This window comes from Oncorhynchus mykiss, chromosome 6 (assembly GCF_057628025.1).
Source record: "Oncorhynchus mykiss isolate SJ-2025 chromosome 6, ASM5762802v1, whole genome shotgun sequence".
In the NCBI taxonomy this organism is placed as follows: Eukaryota; Metazoa; Chordata; class Actinopteri; order Salmoniformes; family Salmonidae; genus Oncorhynchus; species Oncorhynchus mykiss.
The window spans coordinates 39,799,934-39,815,913 of NC_143027.1; the positions used below are offsets into that span (position 1 = coordinate 39,799,934).

The 15,980-nt window shown below is 43.4% G+C and overlaps 1 protein-coding gene across 2 annotated transcripts in view; it reads right to left on the bottom strand.

The window, feature by feature from the left end:
* dock8 (dedicator of cytokinesis 8) overlaps positions 1-15,980 on the bottom strand; it is an 81,246-nt gene that overhangs the window by 45,631 nt on the left and 19,635 nt on the right. For both annotated transcript variants that reach the window (XM_036980088.2, XM_036980087.2), the window contains exons 3-8: positions 11,744-11,919; positions 9,739-9,810; positions 8,238-8,346; positions 5,876-6,088; positions 4,123-4,208; positions 3,099-3,165 (exon numbers count right to left, since the gene is read on the bottom strand). In XM_036980088.2, coding sequence (XP_036835983.2) covers positions 3,099-3,165; positions 4,123-4,208; positions 5,876-6,088; positions 8,238-8,346; positions 9,739-9,810; positions 11,744-11,919 — 723 coding nt within the window. The remainder of the gene's footprint in view (positions 1-3,098; positions 3,166-4,122; positions 4,209-5,875; positions 6,089-8,237; positions 8,347-9,738; positions 9,811-11,743; positions 11,920-15,980) is intronic.

Here is a 15,980-nt window from a genome sequence, read left to right on the forward strand (position 1 = left end):
TCATATGAGGAAAATAGTCATTAGGCCCCAACGTATGGATTTCACTAGGAAACCTGATATGCATCTGTTGGTCACCAATACTGTATCTTTAAAATAAAATGGGCCTCGGGATCTTGTCACGCTATTTCTGTGCATTCAAATTGCTATTGATAAAATGCAATTGTGTTCGTTGTCCGTAGCTTAATTACACACCCCCTCAAAACTCGAGACATCTGTGGCATTGTGTTGTGTGACAAAACTCCACATTTTAGAGTGGCCTTTAATTGCCCCCAGCACAAGGTGCACCTGTGTCTAATGATCATGCTGTTTAATCAGCTTCTTGTTATGCCACACCTGTCAGATGGATGGATAATCTTGGCAAAAGAGAAATGCACACTAACAGGGATGTAAACAAATTTGTGCACAACATTTTAGAGAAATAAGCTTTTTGGAACATTTCTGGGATCTTTTATGTCAGCTCGTAAAACATGGGACCAACACTTCACATGTTGCGTTTATATTTTTGTTCAGTGTATTTGACTGCATCTGTATAATAGCACATCAATAGCACACTGGTCCTAGCATATCTGCGATTCAACCATTGTGCTGGGAGACATACTTTGTCGCGAGAAGATCGGGAAGTGGAGACAGAAAATAACCTTACCCCAATATTGCCCGCTTAACTCCAAAAACGCTAAACCAGCTATATTGGGGGTAGGGTTATTTTCAGTCTCCACTTCCCGATCTTCTCTTAACGAAGTGTCTCCCAGCACTTTTGTCAAAAGACAATCCTTGGTTGAATCGCAGCTAGCCCTAGCAATGACAAAAAAAAAACATTTAAAAGAAAGCCAAAATGGCAAAAAGCCTCTGTTTCTACGCCTCCTTTTGTGACTGTGTCCTAAGAAAAGGATGACCCTATGGAGACCCAGTACTCTGAGTGTCATGTGAGGTCCATTACAACTTCTCCTCATTCCACATGTCACATTATTAGTCTTCTACAACAGTCTTTAACATTTCATAGCAGGACTGCTACCAACAAACTGCCGTCCGTCTCTCTCTGATACTTGGGGTCAACACTTCAAAGTTCAACATTTCGCATCGTCTCCATAGTGACAGCTATGCAAAGGTTATTAACTTTAAAAAGCCAAGAGTTCCACAGCACGTCACATTAATTTTGATGAGACACAGCACAGCTGAGGATCCCTGGCTGGGTCCTAAACATTTGGCACAAACCTTCACTTAACCTCTGGATGCACCATGCTGGTATCCTATTGCTGTTGTAGTTAATACGCACACCGTGGTTGGTCTAATAGTCATAACCATTGTCGCTATAATAATCGTTCCTTACTGTGTTTTGCAGGGGATTGTCAACTGGTGGGTGGCCCACGGGTCAAATTTGGCCCACGGGGCATTTTATTTGGCACGCAAAAGTTTTCTGAGAAAAAAAATCAAATTGTCTTATTTTTTTCTTTTTGGGGGGAGGGCATAAAATACTGTAAAAATCACTAGAATTTGAGCTCACAATTATTTCAATTTAGGATATCTTTTCCAAAGTACTTCCACTCATAAATAGAGAGACATACTGTATTTGACCAGGCACGAGTGTAATCAAGGTTTTAAATTATTAGGTTTTTGTGAAACATACTGTAATATCTGTTTGAGCTTCTTGCAGAGTACAAATGATTCAGAATTATGTTCCAACCCCCAGACCATCCACTCAAAACTGTCCTGCGGCTGAATCTAGTTGGGGACCCCTGGTGTACTGTAACCCTCTCAGTCGGTCAGTCAGGACAGGACAGGATTAGAGGAACGTTTCAAGGGAATTATATCAACATCTGCTGCATATTTCCCAGATTTGAAACCAAAACAACATTAAAACACAGCATTTCACTGCATAGAAACAGAAAAGCTATGGAGAACATGAGAAATAAAGAGGGACAGAAACAGAAATACAGACAGAGACAGAGAGACAGAGAGACAGAGAGAGAGACAGAGAGACTGAGAGACAGAGAGAGAGAGAGACACACAGAAAGAAAGAGAGACAAACAGACAGAGACAGATCGAGAGAGAGTGTGAGAGAGAGTGTGAGAGACAGCGACAGAAGAGAGAGAACCTCAGTCACCAAACCCCTCGTTTCCAGATCGAGTCATATCAATTGTAATTGGTTAAACAAGCCGGACAGTATGTCATCCTGGGCTGTAACAGAGGGATGATTCATGGGCCAACAACATGGTGTCTTTGTCAGGTCCATCTGCGCCCTCCTCTAATGAATTCAATAAGGAGGATGGTGTGCTAACCTTCACAATAACACATTGTGCCCGATGAAACTTATGGAGAATAGCAGCATCTAGTCCCTCGCTATGCAGTTGATGTGGTGCATGATAAAGGGAAAGGCAGTACAAAACAAAACAAACAGTAATACTTTCACAGACTGCCCAACCAGGATGCAGTGTGGCCAGATGACCATGAGGTCAGTGGCTCAAATCCTAATGAGGGACATGTGGAGCCCTTGAGGCCTAAAACCCCAAAATCCAAATTCCACTCCAAATAAATATCCAGCTGTGTAAGTACATAACACACATGCTACTAGCTTTGGCTAACGGTGTTGTGTTTGGATAGGAGAGTACAGTGGGAATTAGATGGTTCACTCCTATGAACGCGGCTATGCTTGCTCTACTGGTGAGGCCTCTCAGTCCCAGGGCCTCCGGACTGCGGCTAAAGCCTTGGCTATCACCTCTGATACATCACTTCACTTGACCACCAACACAAACCTAACACACTGGCCATAACATCACCGAAAGGACGGAATGCTCCTGTGCTGACGAACAGTGAAAAGCAAGTCCTATTGCCCCTGACCAGGACATCGGCTGTCACTTTCTGTTCATTTCCCCGACAACTCTACATGTTGAATCGACCCCGGATCGTCGACACCCGAGAAGGTGATCAACTGCGACACCGAGAAGGTGATCTACTGTGCGCGGCCGACGTTTTGCCATGGCGCGTCTCGTCCTTGGCACGCATTAACCTCCAACAACATGGGATTCTTCATCACCTCATAAGCAGGACAAAGAATACAGCACTCTGAAAAAAATATATAAAAATCAGAAGGCCTACTGTACCTTTTTCTTCTCTCTCAGGTCGTACAGAGCCAGGGTGGCAAACAGTGGTTCCACATCAATCTCAAACCTATGGCGGACCGGGGAGAAAGAGTATCAGACTGTCATTTCATAGCAGCAGTGTGTCGACCAGCAAGCAAACACCACCTGTTAAAATCAATCTATTCTATTGTACTATACTCTATTCATCAACTCGGGATAATCAACAGATGCAACAGTGAGACGAAATGTGGACGCATGCACTTGCATAGCATAGCACATGCATAGCACTAAGCCTATCGAGAGAGCGATGAGTCGAGCTGAAGGTTGGGACAGGCTGCTGCCAAAACACTGCTTAGAGATGATGCAGAACTTAGCGGAAATCTTTGGCAGTTTAACGGTGTGGGAGAGGCAGAAAGAGAGAAAAGGAGAGAGAACAAAGAGAGAATGCAGAGAAAGAGAGAGAGAGAGAAAGAAGAGGCGAGCCCACATATAAAATGTGGAAGAGGGTGAGAAAATGAGTGAGGGAAAGAGAGAGAGGGACTGTATTCCACAGAAAGTGATTGTCTAGAGCCCTCGAACTCAACTCTGGACCTCGAAGCCAGTTGGCCTGCATTTTTTCATTGTTCCCCTCTAAATAGGGACTGATTTAGACCTGGGACATCAGGTGGGTGCAGTTAATTATCAGGTGGAACAGAAAACCAGCAGGCTCTGGACCTCGTAGGGTAAGAGTTGAATACCCCTGGTTTAGAAGAAATGCAACAGCCACTGTACCGCACAGCTACCACACTAACGGCAATGGTTCAGACCAAACGAAATGGTCTGGTTAGACTTCTCCAAGACAAATGATGGTCTGACAGCTGCAGCTGCACACAAATTCATGCTAAAATGTCCTCTCAGTGTTCTTTTCACACAAACTTTCTGTGGTCTACACGTCTCTCTCTGACACCCTGTCAGACACACTCTGTTGATGCTCACATACAGGTAGCTAGTTAGCTAGACGCATACAATTATTTTCCTTCTGTGATAAGTAATGTAATTACTGTACCTGATGGCTTGGCACCGGATGATGATCCTGTCTCCCATGTGCTCTTTGGGACAGTCGGGAATAGGCCGGATCTCCACCGCATCATCCTGGAATACCAGAGGAATGTCATGATCTAGCCACTCATCAATTCAAGCTTCCTCTGAAGTATGCTCTGTATTCATGTATGTGCGTTAGTGATGTACGGGTCAGTTGTTTGTTCACCCGCACCTGCCGGCAATTGCTAATAACCCATCCACAACCACCCGACTATATGTGATAAAGTTCAAACCTGAGGATCGCAACCGACCCTAAAATAGGGTAACCCGCTAATATAGATTTCTAATATAGAAAATGTGCTGTAGGCTACAGTCAGAGACGATGAAACCATTTTTTGGACAGTGGGAGCAGGTTTATTTTTGCCTGATTTACATATGATTCTTTTTATAATTTATGACATTTGGGTAGGCTATTTGTTAGTCAACTTGTCTATAATTCGATACATGCAGCTTCTCTTCTGTTATTATATGTTGCCCTAGAAGACTAAATAAACCCTTGCTCACCAGAATGTCATAAATGCTTCACTCTAGTTGACATCTGTAAAGTGCTCTGTCATCTAATGCTTCTTTCTCAGAGCAAAGAAGTTTAGGGACCGGGGAGAAAATGCAATGACAAAAAATGTAAACGGGTCAGATTTTCTGTGCAAAATTAGTTTGACTAAGGAAATAGAAAGCTGTAAAAATGACAACATGTTTCTGATAAGATTTCAGTTTGGCTTAGATTCATATTTTATGTGGTTGAAATACTAAATCAGCTTCATGATACACCTCTACAGACAGTATATACTGTAACTGCGCATTTACATTCTCTCAAGATGCTGAATGAATTTTGTATTTATTTTTTCACTCCTGTTCCCGAGTCAAAATGTTATGTTAAAATTATCATTATACTTCAAGAAATGCTTAATTCTGCAAGAGTTAATATGAAGACCATGTGAGAGGTTATACACCTACAGTCAATGTCCAGATTTCAGTTTCCATTTAACCCATCTAAAAAGTACAGTTCCCTTTATGTGCCTTAGGCCTATTTGAAATCCCCCGTCTTGTGACTGTCAAATTTGTATAGAGCCTCTGCTATATTCCTCTTCACTAAATCTTTCCAAAACACTTCCCTTCTATTTTCAACTCTGCATTTCCCAGCTTTTCTCCTATTGAATTCAACTCCGACATTGTCCTTTTTTCCTCAGTAGATTGACGTCAACAAAAGTGTTTGGTGACTGGCCTGGGCTATTTGGCACGTGTAGGCCTACTGTTATGCCATAAAGCTTAGGCTTATGCACTAATGCCAGGAAGCCTAAAATAATGAAAAGAAAAACCTCAATGTAGCACATAGATATCAATTTCACAAGAATGACACATTTATGGACTTTTTATAGTATTGTTTTCTTTTTTTTCAATCCACCCACCCTTTATACACACAATACTTTGTGACCCTAAACCCTTAATTCTTAGTTTCAATTACGGCCTACCCCGGCCAAACCCTAACCCGGACGTCGCTGGGCCAATTGTGCACCGCCTTATGGGACTCCCAATCCCGGCCGGTTGTGATACAGCCCGGAATCGAACCGGGGTCTGTAGTGACGCCTCTAGCACTGAGATGCAGTGCCTTAGACCGCTGCGCCACTCGGGACTGTAAACGCGGGGATTGCAGGTTATGAGTCAACCCGCGCATCGCTAGTGTTCGTGTGTGTGCGGGCGCGAGCATGTCCCTCTCTCACCTCGTCGGTGGGTGGGTACAAGGCGAACAGGTCTGCGTGGCGGTTCCCCTGCCGGGCTTCCAGGTTGAACCTGTCCAGGTCATCATGGTTACTGAAGCGCAGTAGCCCGTCCAGTCTGGGGTCAGGGGTCAGACCAGAGCGGAGGTCAAAGTCAGAGGAGGTCAGGGTCCTGCCGGAGTCATCACTCAGTACCGCCAGGGAGGGGGACTTCACCTGTAATAATAATGACAGGTATTAGAAGAGAGGGAACGGACAGGGAGTGAGGAGGTAGGAAGAGGATGGAAAAGAGAAGATCCAAAATACTAAATTCTGCCAACAAAATCATGTCACTTCTCCCAAACAAAAGTATATTTAATGTAGGCCTGCATTGCAAGTGTTTCCAAATAATTGCATTACTTCAAGAGCTTAGGCCGGTAACTTGCTATGCAAGTGCAGCGGAGAGGTAAGACGTCGTCCATAGATTCCTAACATCAAGGGAATCGAGGCAACCTCATGGAATCCATGACTAATGGGTTCAACTCCAGGGGAGCCCAGCAACTTCGGAGCAAAGGGGTGCGTCCTACCATCACAGAGAGACCCGTGTTAATCAGGGGTATTGCAAACATGGAATCACTCTACCACTGAGCTACATGACAAGACGGCTCTGGATTTTTCCATCTACGTCCTACTTCCAACCACGCCATCCCCCCTCCCTCCCTCCCTCCCTCCCTCCTCACAGCGCACCCGCACCCTTCATTAAATTTTCTCTGTTGCCATCCTTCAGCAAATTTGCCTCATTTGGGTTAAAATATTTACTCAAATCTTTCGTCTTCAACAATCCAGGAATTTCACCCTTTAAAACGTAAGAGGAAACATCCATCCATCTTCCATCTAACCTCCACACCCCGACCACTGCCTCACAGTGCCCCAACCCCAACCAGGCGTCCCCAATCTGGGCCACAGGGCTCCAGGCAACCCCACAGGATTGCTAATGATCGCCAGAGTGCTGCAGTGTTGGAGCATGGGACTATTAGAGGCGGAGTTACAATAAGCCTGTTCTTCTCCTCTCTCTAGACTGGAGCAGATGGGAAACCCACGGCTGGAACAAAGGGCCTATGGTTTAGGTGATTGGGGCTTGGCAATACCTGGGGAATGGGGCTGGGGATGGGGAGAGGAGCTGGGGCTGGGGACAACTTGGCTGGTGCTGGGAGCTGACTGAGGATGGCTGGTGCTGGGGGAAGGACTGTTGAATAGAGCTGGGGGCTGGCTAAGGCTGGAGACAGAGGTTAGCTGGGGTTGGGACTTGACTGTCAGGAGGTTGGAGCTTTGAGCTTGGGACTAGGGGCTGAGAGAGGTGGAGCATGGGGTTGGCTGGGTGCTGTCTGGGGACTTGGCAGGACAGAGAATTGGATGCTGACTGGGGCTGGACGGAAACAGATGAGGACTGCATGAATATTCACACATCATTGTGTGCAGGGCAGGCTGGGTAAACATGAGGGAGATGGCGCCAGGATAGAGGTAATAGGAATGACAAAACACTTCTGTGTTCAGTGTTGTGCTCCCCAACCCGTCCGTTCTCTCCTTCCTCTCCTTCCTCTCCCTCCGTTCTCTCCCTCCTCTCCGTTCTCTCCCTCCTCTCCGTTCTCTCCCTCCTCTCCGTTCTCTCCCTCCTCTCCCTCCACTCTCCCTCACGTTCTTGCTCAGTCACTCCACTTTCATTCCACACTGATTAGATTGTCCTCACCATTAAATCAGTGTGTGAAGATGGAGAGGTGTTATCATAGTTTCTCAGACATCTCTCCGTTTCCTGTGAGACAGACGAGGACACCTGTGGTGCTGCATCTGACAAGGAAACCACTGCATAGGTTTCTACTGTATAAACCACTGCATAGGTTTCTACTGTATAAACCACTGCATAGGTTTCTACTGTATAAACCACTGCATAGGTTTCTACTGTATAAACCACTGCATAGGTTTCTACTGTATAAACCACTGCATAGGTTTCTACTGTATAAACCACTGCATAGGTTTCTACTGTATAAACCACTGCATATAGCTAAAAAAAACGATCTATAACAATCGATCTGAGGAGTCCGGAGATTGAAACAACTGTAGTATTCATGTTTCATAATGATCTTGTTACCTTTCTCTTATACAGTACCCAGGGTATCATGTTACTCTGTTTATTTCAAATCGGTAATGTATCTGAGAGCTGCATGCGATACTACTGTAAACTCTGGATGTACTCTGGTCTCCTGATGACAATGGGACTGACAGAACAGCTCATTGCGGACCCGAACCCTGATCTATTTGGTTAAAAACCTTTTTGGGTCATCTTTGTCGTGGTGTTGTGTACGCATTCTTGTGTATATTTTGTGCTTACCCGTGTCTCTTGTTTCTCTGGCTGGAGGTCGGATTCAAAAGTCTGTTTCTGCAGAGTTTTGTGTAGACTTGCCCGCTCGGAATATGCACTCCAACCATCTCCCTGGCACCTGCCCACACACACACACAACCCCAGATACGGCATGGTTACTAATACACCAGTGGCATTTTAATCGAAAAACCAAATTACAAACCAGATACAAACATACAAACAGAACCGCAGTGTGTGTGTGTGTGTGTGAGAGAGATAAAACCAGCAGGCCTTGGCTGTAATCAGTGTGTGAAGATGAAGAGAGGTGTTATCACAGTTTCTCAGACATCTCTCTGTTTCCTGTGAGACAAACGAGGGGCGAGGACATGCATCTGACAAGGAAACCACTGCATAGGTTTCCACTGTATAAACCACTGCATAGGTTTCCAATGTATAAACAACTGCATAACGTTTCCACTGTATAAACCACTGCATAGGTTTCCACGGTATAAACCACTGCATAGGTTTCCAATGTATAAACAACTGCATAACGTTTCCACTGTATAAACCACTGCATAGGTTTCCACTGTATAAACCACTCCATAGGTTTTCACTGTAGAAACCACTGCATAGGTTTCCAATGTATAAACAACTGCATAACGTTTCCACTGTATAAACCACTGCATAGGTTTCCACGGTATAAACCACTGCAAAGGTTTCCACTGTATAGGTTTCTACTGTATAAATCACTCAGTGGTTAATTATTTTCTACTGTATAAATCACTGCATAGGTTTCCACACTGCATAGGTTTCCACTGTATAAACCACTGCATAGTTTTCTACTGTATAAACCACTGCCTAGTTTTCTATTGTATAAATCACTGCATAGGTTTCCACACTGCATAGTTTCCCACTGTATAAACCACTGCATATGTTTCCACTGTATAAATCCTGCCTAGGTTTCCACTGTATAAACCACTGCATAAACCACTGCATTCTGTAGGTTCCCAATGTAAAAACCACTGCATAGGTTTCCACTGTGTCGTCTGCACCAGCGGTCACCAACCCTGGTCCTGGAGACCGAGCCACCTGGCATGTAGGCTTGAGTTGGTGTTCCACTGCCTTTAGTCATATTGTCCCAACGCCCGCACACCAAGTAGCGCTTCAGGGTTAATGACCAGTAGCGGACACACATCAAGGGTTAATGACCAGTAGCGGACACACATCAAGGGTTAATGACCAGTGGCGGACACACATCAAGGGTTAATGACCAGTGGCGGACACACATCAAGGGTTAATGACCAGTGGCGGACACACATCAAGGGTTAATGACCAGTGGCGGACACACATCAAGGGTTAATGACCAGTGGCGGACACACATCAAGGGTTAATGACCAGTAGCGGACACACATCAAGGGTTAATGACCAGTAGCGGACACACATCAAGGGTTAATGACCAGTAGCGGACACACAACAAGGGTTATGTGCCATCATTATGTGCCATCATTATGTGCCATCATAAGAAGCTTACCTCCTGCTGACCATCAGCCAGGGCTGGGTGTAACTCTGAACACAGTCCCTCACATGGAAATCCAACTCCACCCTATAGAGACACAGGAGGACAGCGAGGGAATGAGAAGGATGGAACGCACATACACACATACGGCAGCACACACACACACACACACACACACACACACACGTATGCACTCATTCACGTGTGCAGGCACGCACACACATGCGGAAATACCCTCGACAGACAGCCTGCATATGACCCCGTTCCACTCCTTCTGCATTCCTATCTTATCAGCATTACCTGTGCGATCATGTTCAAGGTGAGTGACAATCCAAAGACGCTAAGATACCACTGGCACAGTACTTTCTGGTTTGTGTAAGAGCCTTCTGAGGTATGATAAGCCATTGTAGTGGGAGCTAGTAAACTAGTGAGTTGGGGCCCTTGAAACAGATAAAGGTTCTTAGCAGAGAAAGTTACCGGGACTATAGCCTGGCTTAAATCAATGCCGACCCCTGAACTCTAGACCCAGGCCCTCTCCACAATCTGTGGAGATCTAATAGGCATAAGCAATATACAGTGTCAAGAAAAAGTATGTGAACCCTTTGGAAATGCCTGGATTTTTGCCTAAATTGGTCATAAAATGTGATCTGATCTTCATCTAGGTCACAACAATAGACAAACACGGTCTGCTTAACCTAATCACACACAAGCAATTATACGTTTGTATGTCTTTATTGAACACACCGTGTAAACATTCACAGTGCAGGGTGGGAAAAGTATGTGAACCCTTGGATTTAATAACTGGTTGACCCTCCTTTGGCAGCAATAACCTCAGCCAAACGTTTTCTGTAGTTGTGGATCAGACCTGCACAACGGTCAGGAGGAATTTTGGACCATTCCTCTTTACAAAACTGTTTCAGTTCAGCAATATTCTTGGGATGTCTGATGTGAACCGCTCTCTTGAGGTCATGCCACAGCATCTCAAATCAGGTTGAGGTCAGGACTCTGACCGGGCCATTCCAGAAGGCGTATTTTCTTCTGTTGAAGCCATTGTGTTGTTGATTTACTTCTGTGTTTTGGGTCATTGCCCTGTTGCATCACCCAACTTCTGTTGAGCTTCAAATTGGCGGGCAGATGAAGACATTTTGCAGGAGAATGTTAGGAATTCATTTTTCCATCGATGATAGCAAGCTGTCCAGGCCCTGAGGCAGCACCAAACCACGATGCTCCCTCCACCATACTTTACAGTTGGGATGAGGTATTGATGTTGGTGTGCTGTGCCTTTTTGTCTCCACACATAGAGTTGTGTGTTTCTTTCATGAAACTAAACTGTAGTTTCATCTGTCCACAGAACATCTTGCCAGTAGCGCTGTGGAACATCCAGGTGCACTTTTGCAAACTTCAGACGTGCAGCAATGTTTGCAGTGCTGAACTTTCTCCATTTGTCTTACCGTGGACTGATGAACATCAAGGCTCTTAGAGATACTTTTGTAACCCTTTCCAGCTTTATGCAAGTCAACAATTCTTAATCTTAGGTCTTCTGAGATCCCTTTTGTTCAAGGCATGGTTCACAGCAGGAAATGCTTCTTATGAATAGCAAACTCACATTTTGTGAGTGTTTTTTATAGGGCAAAGCAGCTCTAACCAACATCTCCAATCTCGTCTCATTGATTGGACTCCAGGTTAGCTTTTGGAGAAGTCATAAGCCTAGGGGTTCACATACTTTTTACAACCTACACTGTGAATGATAAAATGATGTATTCAATATATTCAATATTGTGTATTCATATTATGTATTACGTATTCATATTATGTATTATGTATTCAATATATATGTGTGTTATTAGTTTAAGCACACTATGCATGTCTATTGTTGTGACTTAGATGAAAATCTGATCAAATTTGATGACCAATTTATGCAGAATTCCAGGTAATTGCAAACAGTTCACTTTTTCTTGCCACTGTAGTAACAGGTATGGTCGACTTTATTCTATATTGAACATGTGACCATGCAACCCACCCCTCATCGGGTACAGAGTGGCGTACGGTCCGACACTCCTTCTCCACATGTTCTACTTCCAGGTCGTCGTCAGGGAAATCTCCGAGCTCCCGCATGAGGGCGGCGTCTCCGCCCTGCAGCTGTGACATCAGAAACTCCTCCAAGTCCAAGGGCTCCACCGCGTCATACGACTGGGGCTGGAGAAGGAGAGGGAGAAAGAGAAAGAGAAAGAGAGAGAGAAAGGGAACGGTTAAATAGAGGAACAGACAAGTATTACATAGACAACACAGACTGGAACTAGAGTGGAGAGATATACAGTATGTGTTCTATACTGTACTATATTGTATACAGTATAGCGAAAGGGGGAGAAGGAGACGGAGAGATGGATTGAGAGAGCGGTAGAGGGGGAAGAGAGAGAGAAATAGCTGAGGGGCAAGAGAGAGAACCTTTTTTTTTGTTTCATGCCGAGGGCACAGGCAGGAAATGGTTAAGACACAAAGCAACTACATGATGACATTCTTAAGGTTATGAATACAGTCACTGTAGTGCATCTAAATGTGAAATTGATAGAGGTTAGAGCTAGATATGTATTCATTGGCGTCAATGAAAGGATTGCCTGGACTTGAAGCATACCAAGAACTTAACACATTTTTTAAGGGGAGAGATGCAAAACGAAGTGAGAGAGGCAAAACGAAGTGTGAGTGTGTGTGAGAGAGAGTGAGAGTGTGAGAGTGTGTGAGAGAGAGTGAGAGTGTGTGTGAGAGAGTGTGAGAGAGAGTGTGAGAGAGAGAGAAAGAAATGAAAAACAGAAAGATGAATCATCCTTGAAGGCTTTGGGGGCCTGGGTACAGCACAGGGAGTTTTTATAGCCCTCTGTCATAATCCAAATATTAAAGAGCTGGGAGGAGGACAGGTTGGATCACTACTCTGCTCTCAACAACCTCAGATCTGTCGGGAATGATAGGACCGAGCTCATATAGAGAGAGAAAAGGAACTTAGAGGATCTTGACATAACCTTACATGGAAACTTCAGATAGACCATTATCCATTCCTATCATATTAGTCCATTCATCCTCCTCCTAAGAGTCTAACCCTCTGCAACCATACTACAACCCCTGGGGAACTATACCCCTATAACTCCCTATCCCAACGGGTGACTGACCTTTGGATGACAGCTCAATGGGTCATGTATGGAACATCATTACAGACAAAAACAGACAACGGTTTTGTTAAGTTGTTGTTATGCTGTGTCGGTACTGTAACTACTGTGGTCTTTAAATGAAATGACTCTTTATGTGGAAGCTGTAAGACACGCACATAAAACAATACCTGATTGGTTATAAATTGGTACCTGCCAAATTCTCGTCTAATTACATCGCTGGAGCAGTAACTGTGTGGCTGCATATACAGTAGTTAAATTATTATACGCTAATCTGTGAAGTATGACTCAGAAACCTTCAATAGGCCTTGAAGAACTTCAGTTTACTGTTCTAAAGCAAAGAAGATCTGAATGGAGAACAACCTGGAGAGCCCTTCAGAAAAGCTGGCAATGCAACAACTTCACACCTCCAGCCTTATCCCACACAAGTCTGTGATAAAAGAGTCAGAGAAATAAACATGCTTTTTGTCACCAGAGAAGGCCATCAGATGACTATCGCAGACGAGAGAGGCTGCATCATAGTGATACTGTACATATCCTAAAGATTGATTCTATACTTAGTTTGACAAGTTTCTATGGGCTGTAATGGAACTTTTTGTCTGACGTTCGGCTGGACCTGAACGTGCTTTTAGATTTGTTTACCAAGCGCACTAACAAAATAAGCTATTTGGACATAAATGATGGACATTATCGAACAAAACAAACACTTATTGTGGAACTGCGATTCCTGGGCGTGCATTCTGATGAAGATCAAAGGTAAGTGAACATTTATAATGCTATTTCTGACTAATGTTGACTACCCAATATGGCGGATATCTTTTTGGCTGCTTTGTTGTCTGAACGCTGTACTCAGATTATTGCATGGTTTTGCTTTTTCCGTTAAAAAGAATTTGAAATCTGACACAGCGGTTGCATTAACTTCTTATGGTATAGGGGACGGTTGCATCCCACTTGGCCAAAAGCCAGGGAAAATGCAGCGCGGCAAATTCAAATAAAATGATATAAAAATCAAACTTTCATTAAATCACACATGTAAGATACTCAATTAAAGCTACACTCGTTGTGAATCCAGCCAACATGTCAGATTTTAAAAAGGCTTTTCGGCGAAAGCATAAGAAGCTATTATCTGATGATAGCACAACAGTAAACAAAGAGGGTAGCATATTTCAACCCTGCAGTCGCTACACAAAACGCAGAAATAAAATATAAAATCATGCCTTACCTTTGACGAGCTTCTTTTGTTGGCACTCCAATATGTACCATAAACATCACAATTGGTCCTTTTGTTCGATTAATTCCGTCCATATATATACACAATGTCCATTTATTTGGCGCGTTTGATCCAGAAAAAAACAGCTTCCAAAATGCGCAACGTCACTACAAAATATTTAAAAAGTTGCCTGTAAACTTTGCCAAAATATTTCAAACTACTTTTGTAATACAACTTTAGGTATTTTTAAACGTTAATAATCGATCAAATTGAAGACGGGTCTCTCTGTGTTCAATACAGGAAAACAACAAACCAAGCTACTTTTCACGTCTTGCCCAACTCTCAACAGTGTTACGCAGTTCCTAGATGGCCTACTTCTTCATTGCACAAATGAATAACCTCAACCAAATTCCAAAGACTGGTGACATCCAGTGGAAGCGGTAGGAACTGAAAACAATCGTTTCCCCATGAGAACCCATTGAAAATGCTGCCCCCTATACCTTAAGAAGATACCTTAAGATACCTTAAGAAGTTAAGGAGAAGTATATCTCTAATTCCATGTATAACACTTGTATTTTCATCAACATTTATAATGAGTATTTCTGTAAATAGATGTGGCTCTCTGCACAATCACCACATGTTTTAGAACTACTGAACAATGTAAAATGCTATTTTTTTATATAAATATCCAGGTTATCGAACAAAACATACATGTATTGTGTAACATGAAGTCCTATGAGTGTCATCTGCTGAAGATCTTTCTGTGAGTTGGTGGTGACCTAACAATCGTTTGTGGTGCTTTCGCTGTAAAGCATTTTTTGAAATCAGACACTGTGGCTGGATTAACGAGAATTGTATCTTTTAAATGGTGTAAAATACGTGTATGCTTGAGGAATTTGAATTTGGCGCCCTGCACTTTCACTGGCTGTTGGCGAGGTGGGACGCTACCGTCCCACATATCCCAGAGAGGTTTTTAAGTGTCCAGAAAATGAAAAGTGAACTGTTGTGCTTCCATCTGTGTCAAAGGGAGGTTGAGCGAGCAAGCGAAAAAGAAAAGGAAAGGAAAGGAAAGGAAAGGAAAGGAAAGGAAAGGAAAAAGGAAAGGAAAAAGGAAAGGAAAGGAAAGGAAAGGAAAAGAAAAGAAAAGAAAAGAAAAGGAAAGGAAAGAGAAAGAAAGAAAGAAAGTTAAACAGATGTGAAAGCAGTCCTGGATTCCTTTGTCTCCGACATGTTTTTGACGTCATCCGTGGTGTTTTTTACTACACCAGTAGTGCTATGCTAGGCAGAAAACAGGAACTTGCAACACAGAGAGAAAGACCAGAGACAAAAAAGAGACAAAAGAAGAAAAAAAAGAGGGTGATGTGTTCAATATAAACAGTATGGCTTTACCAGATGGTACAAGGCTTCATTGCTTTTATTTTGTTTCGTGTGAGGAGTGAATCTGGACAAGCATCCTAATACTCCTCAAGTTATTTGAGTGAACCCCAGACATTTAAATGCTTGGGGAATCATGGCTGCATATCTCCTTTCATAATATACTGTATGTTCTCTTTCCCTTCCTTAGCATGGGAGCCAAATGAAACAAATACATGCAAATATATGCATACCTCTGTCTTAACTCCCAGGCATCCTGCACTATGGAGAGCTGCTCTCAGCTGGGCCAGTAACAGGCTGTTGTCCATACCAGCAGTCAGACTATTAGACTACTACAATATTGCTCCTGAAGCAGTAAGCAGGGATGGGAAGCATTTCAATAACACTAACGCTGCAAGACATGTTTCAATCACTTTTGTGCATTTTGTAATTATATTTGATAATACCTTTAAAATATAATATTTTCTAATACATAATATGCACATTTGTTGTTTTGTCCTGGGGGTGTTTAGTAT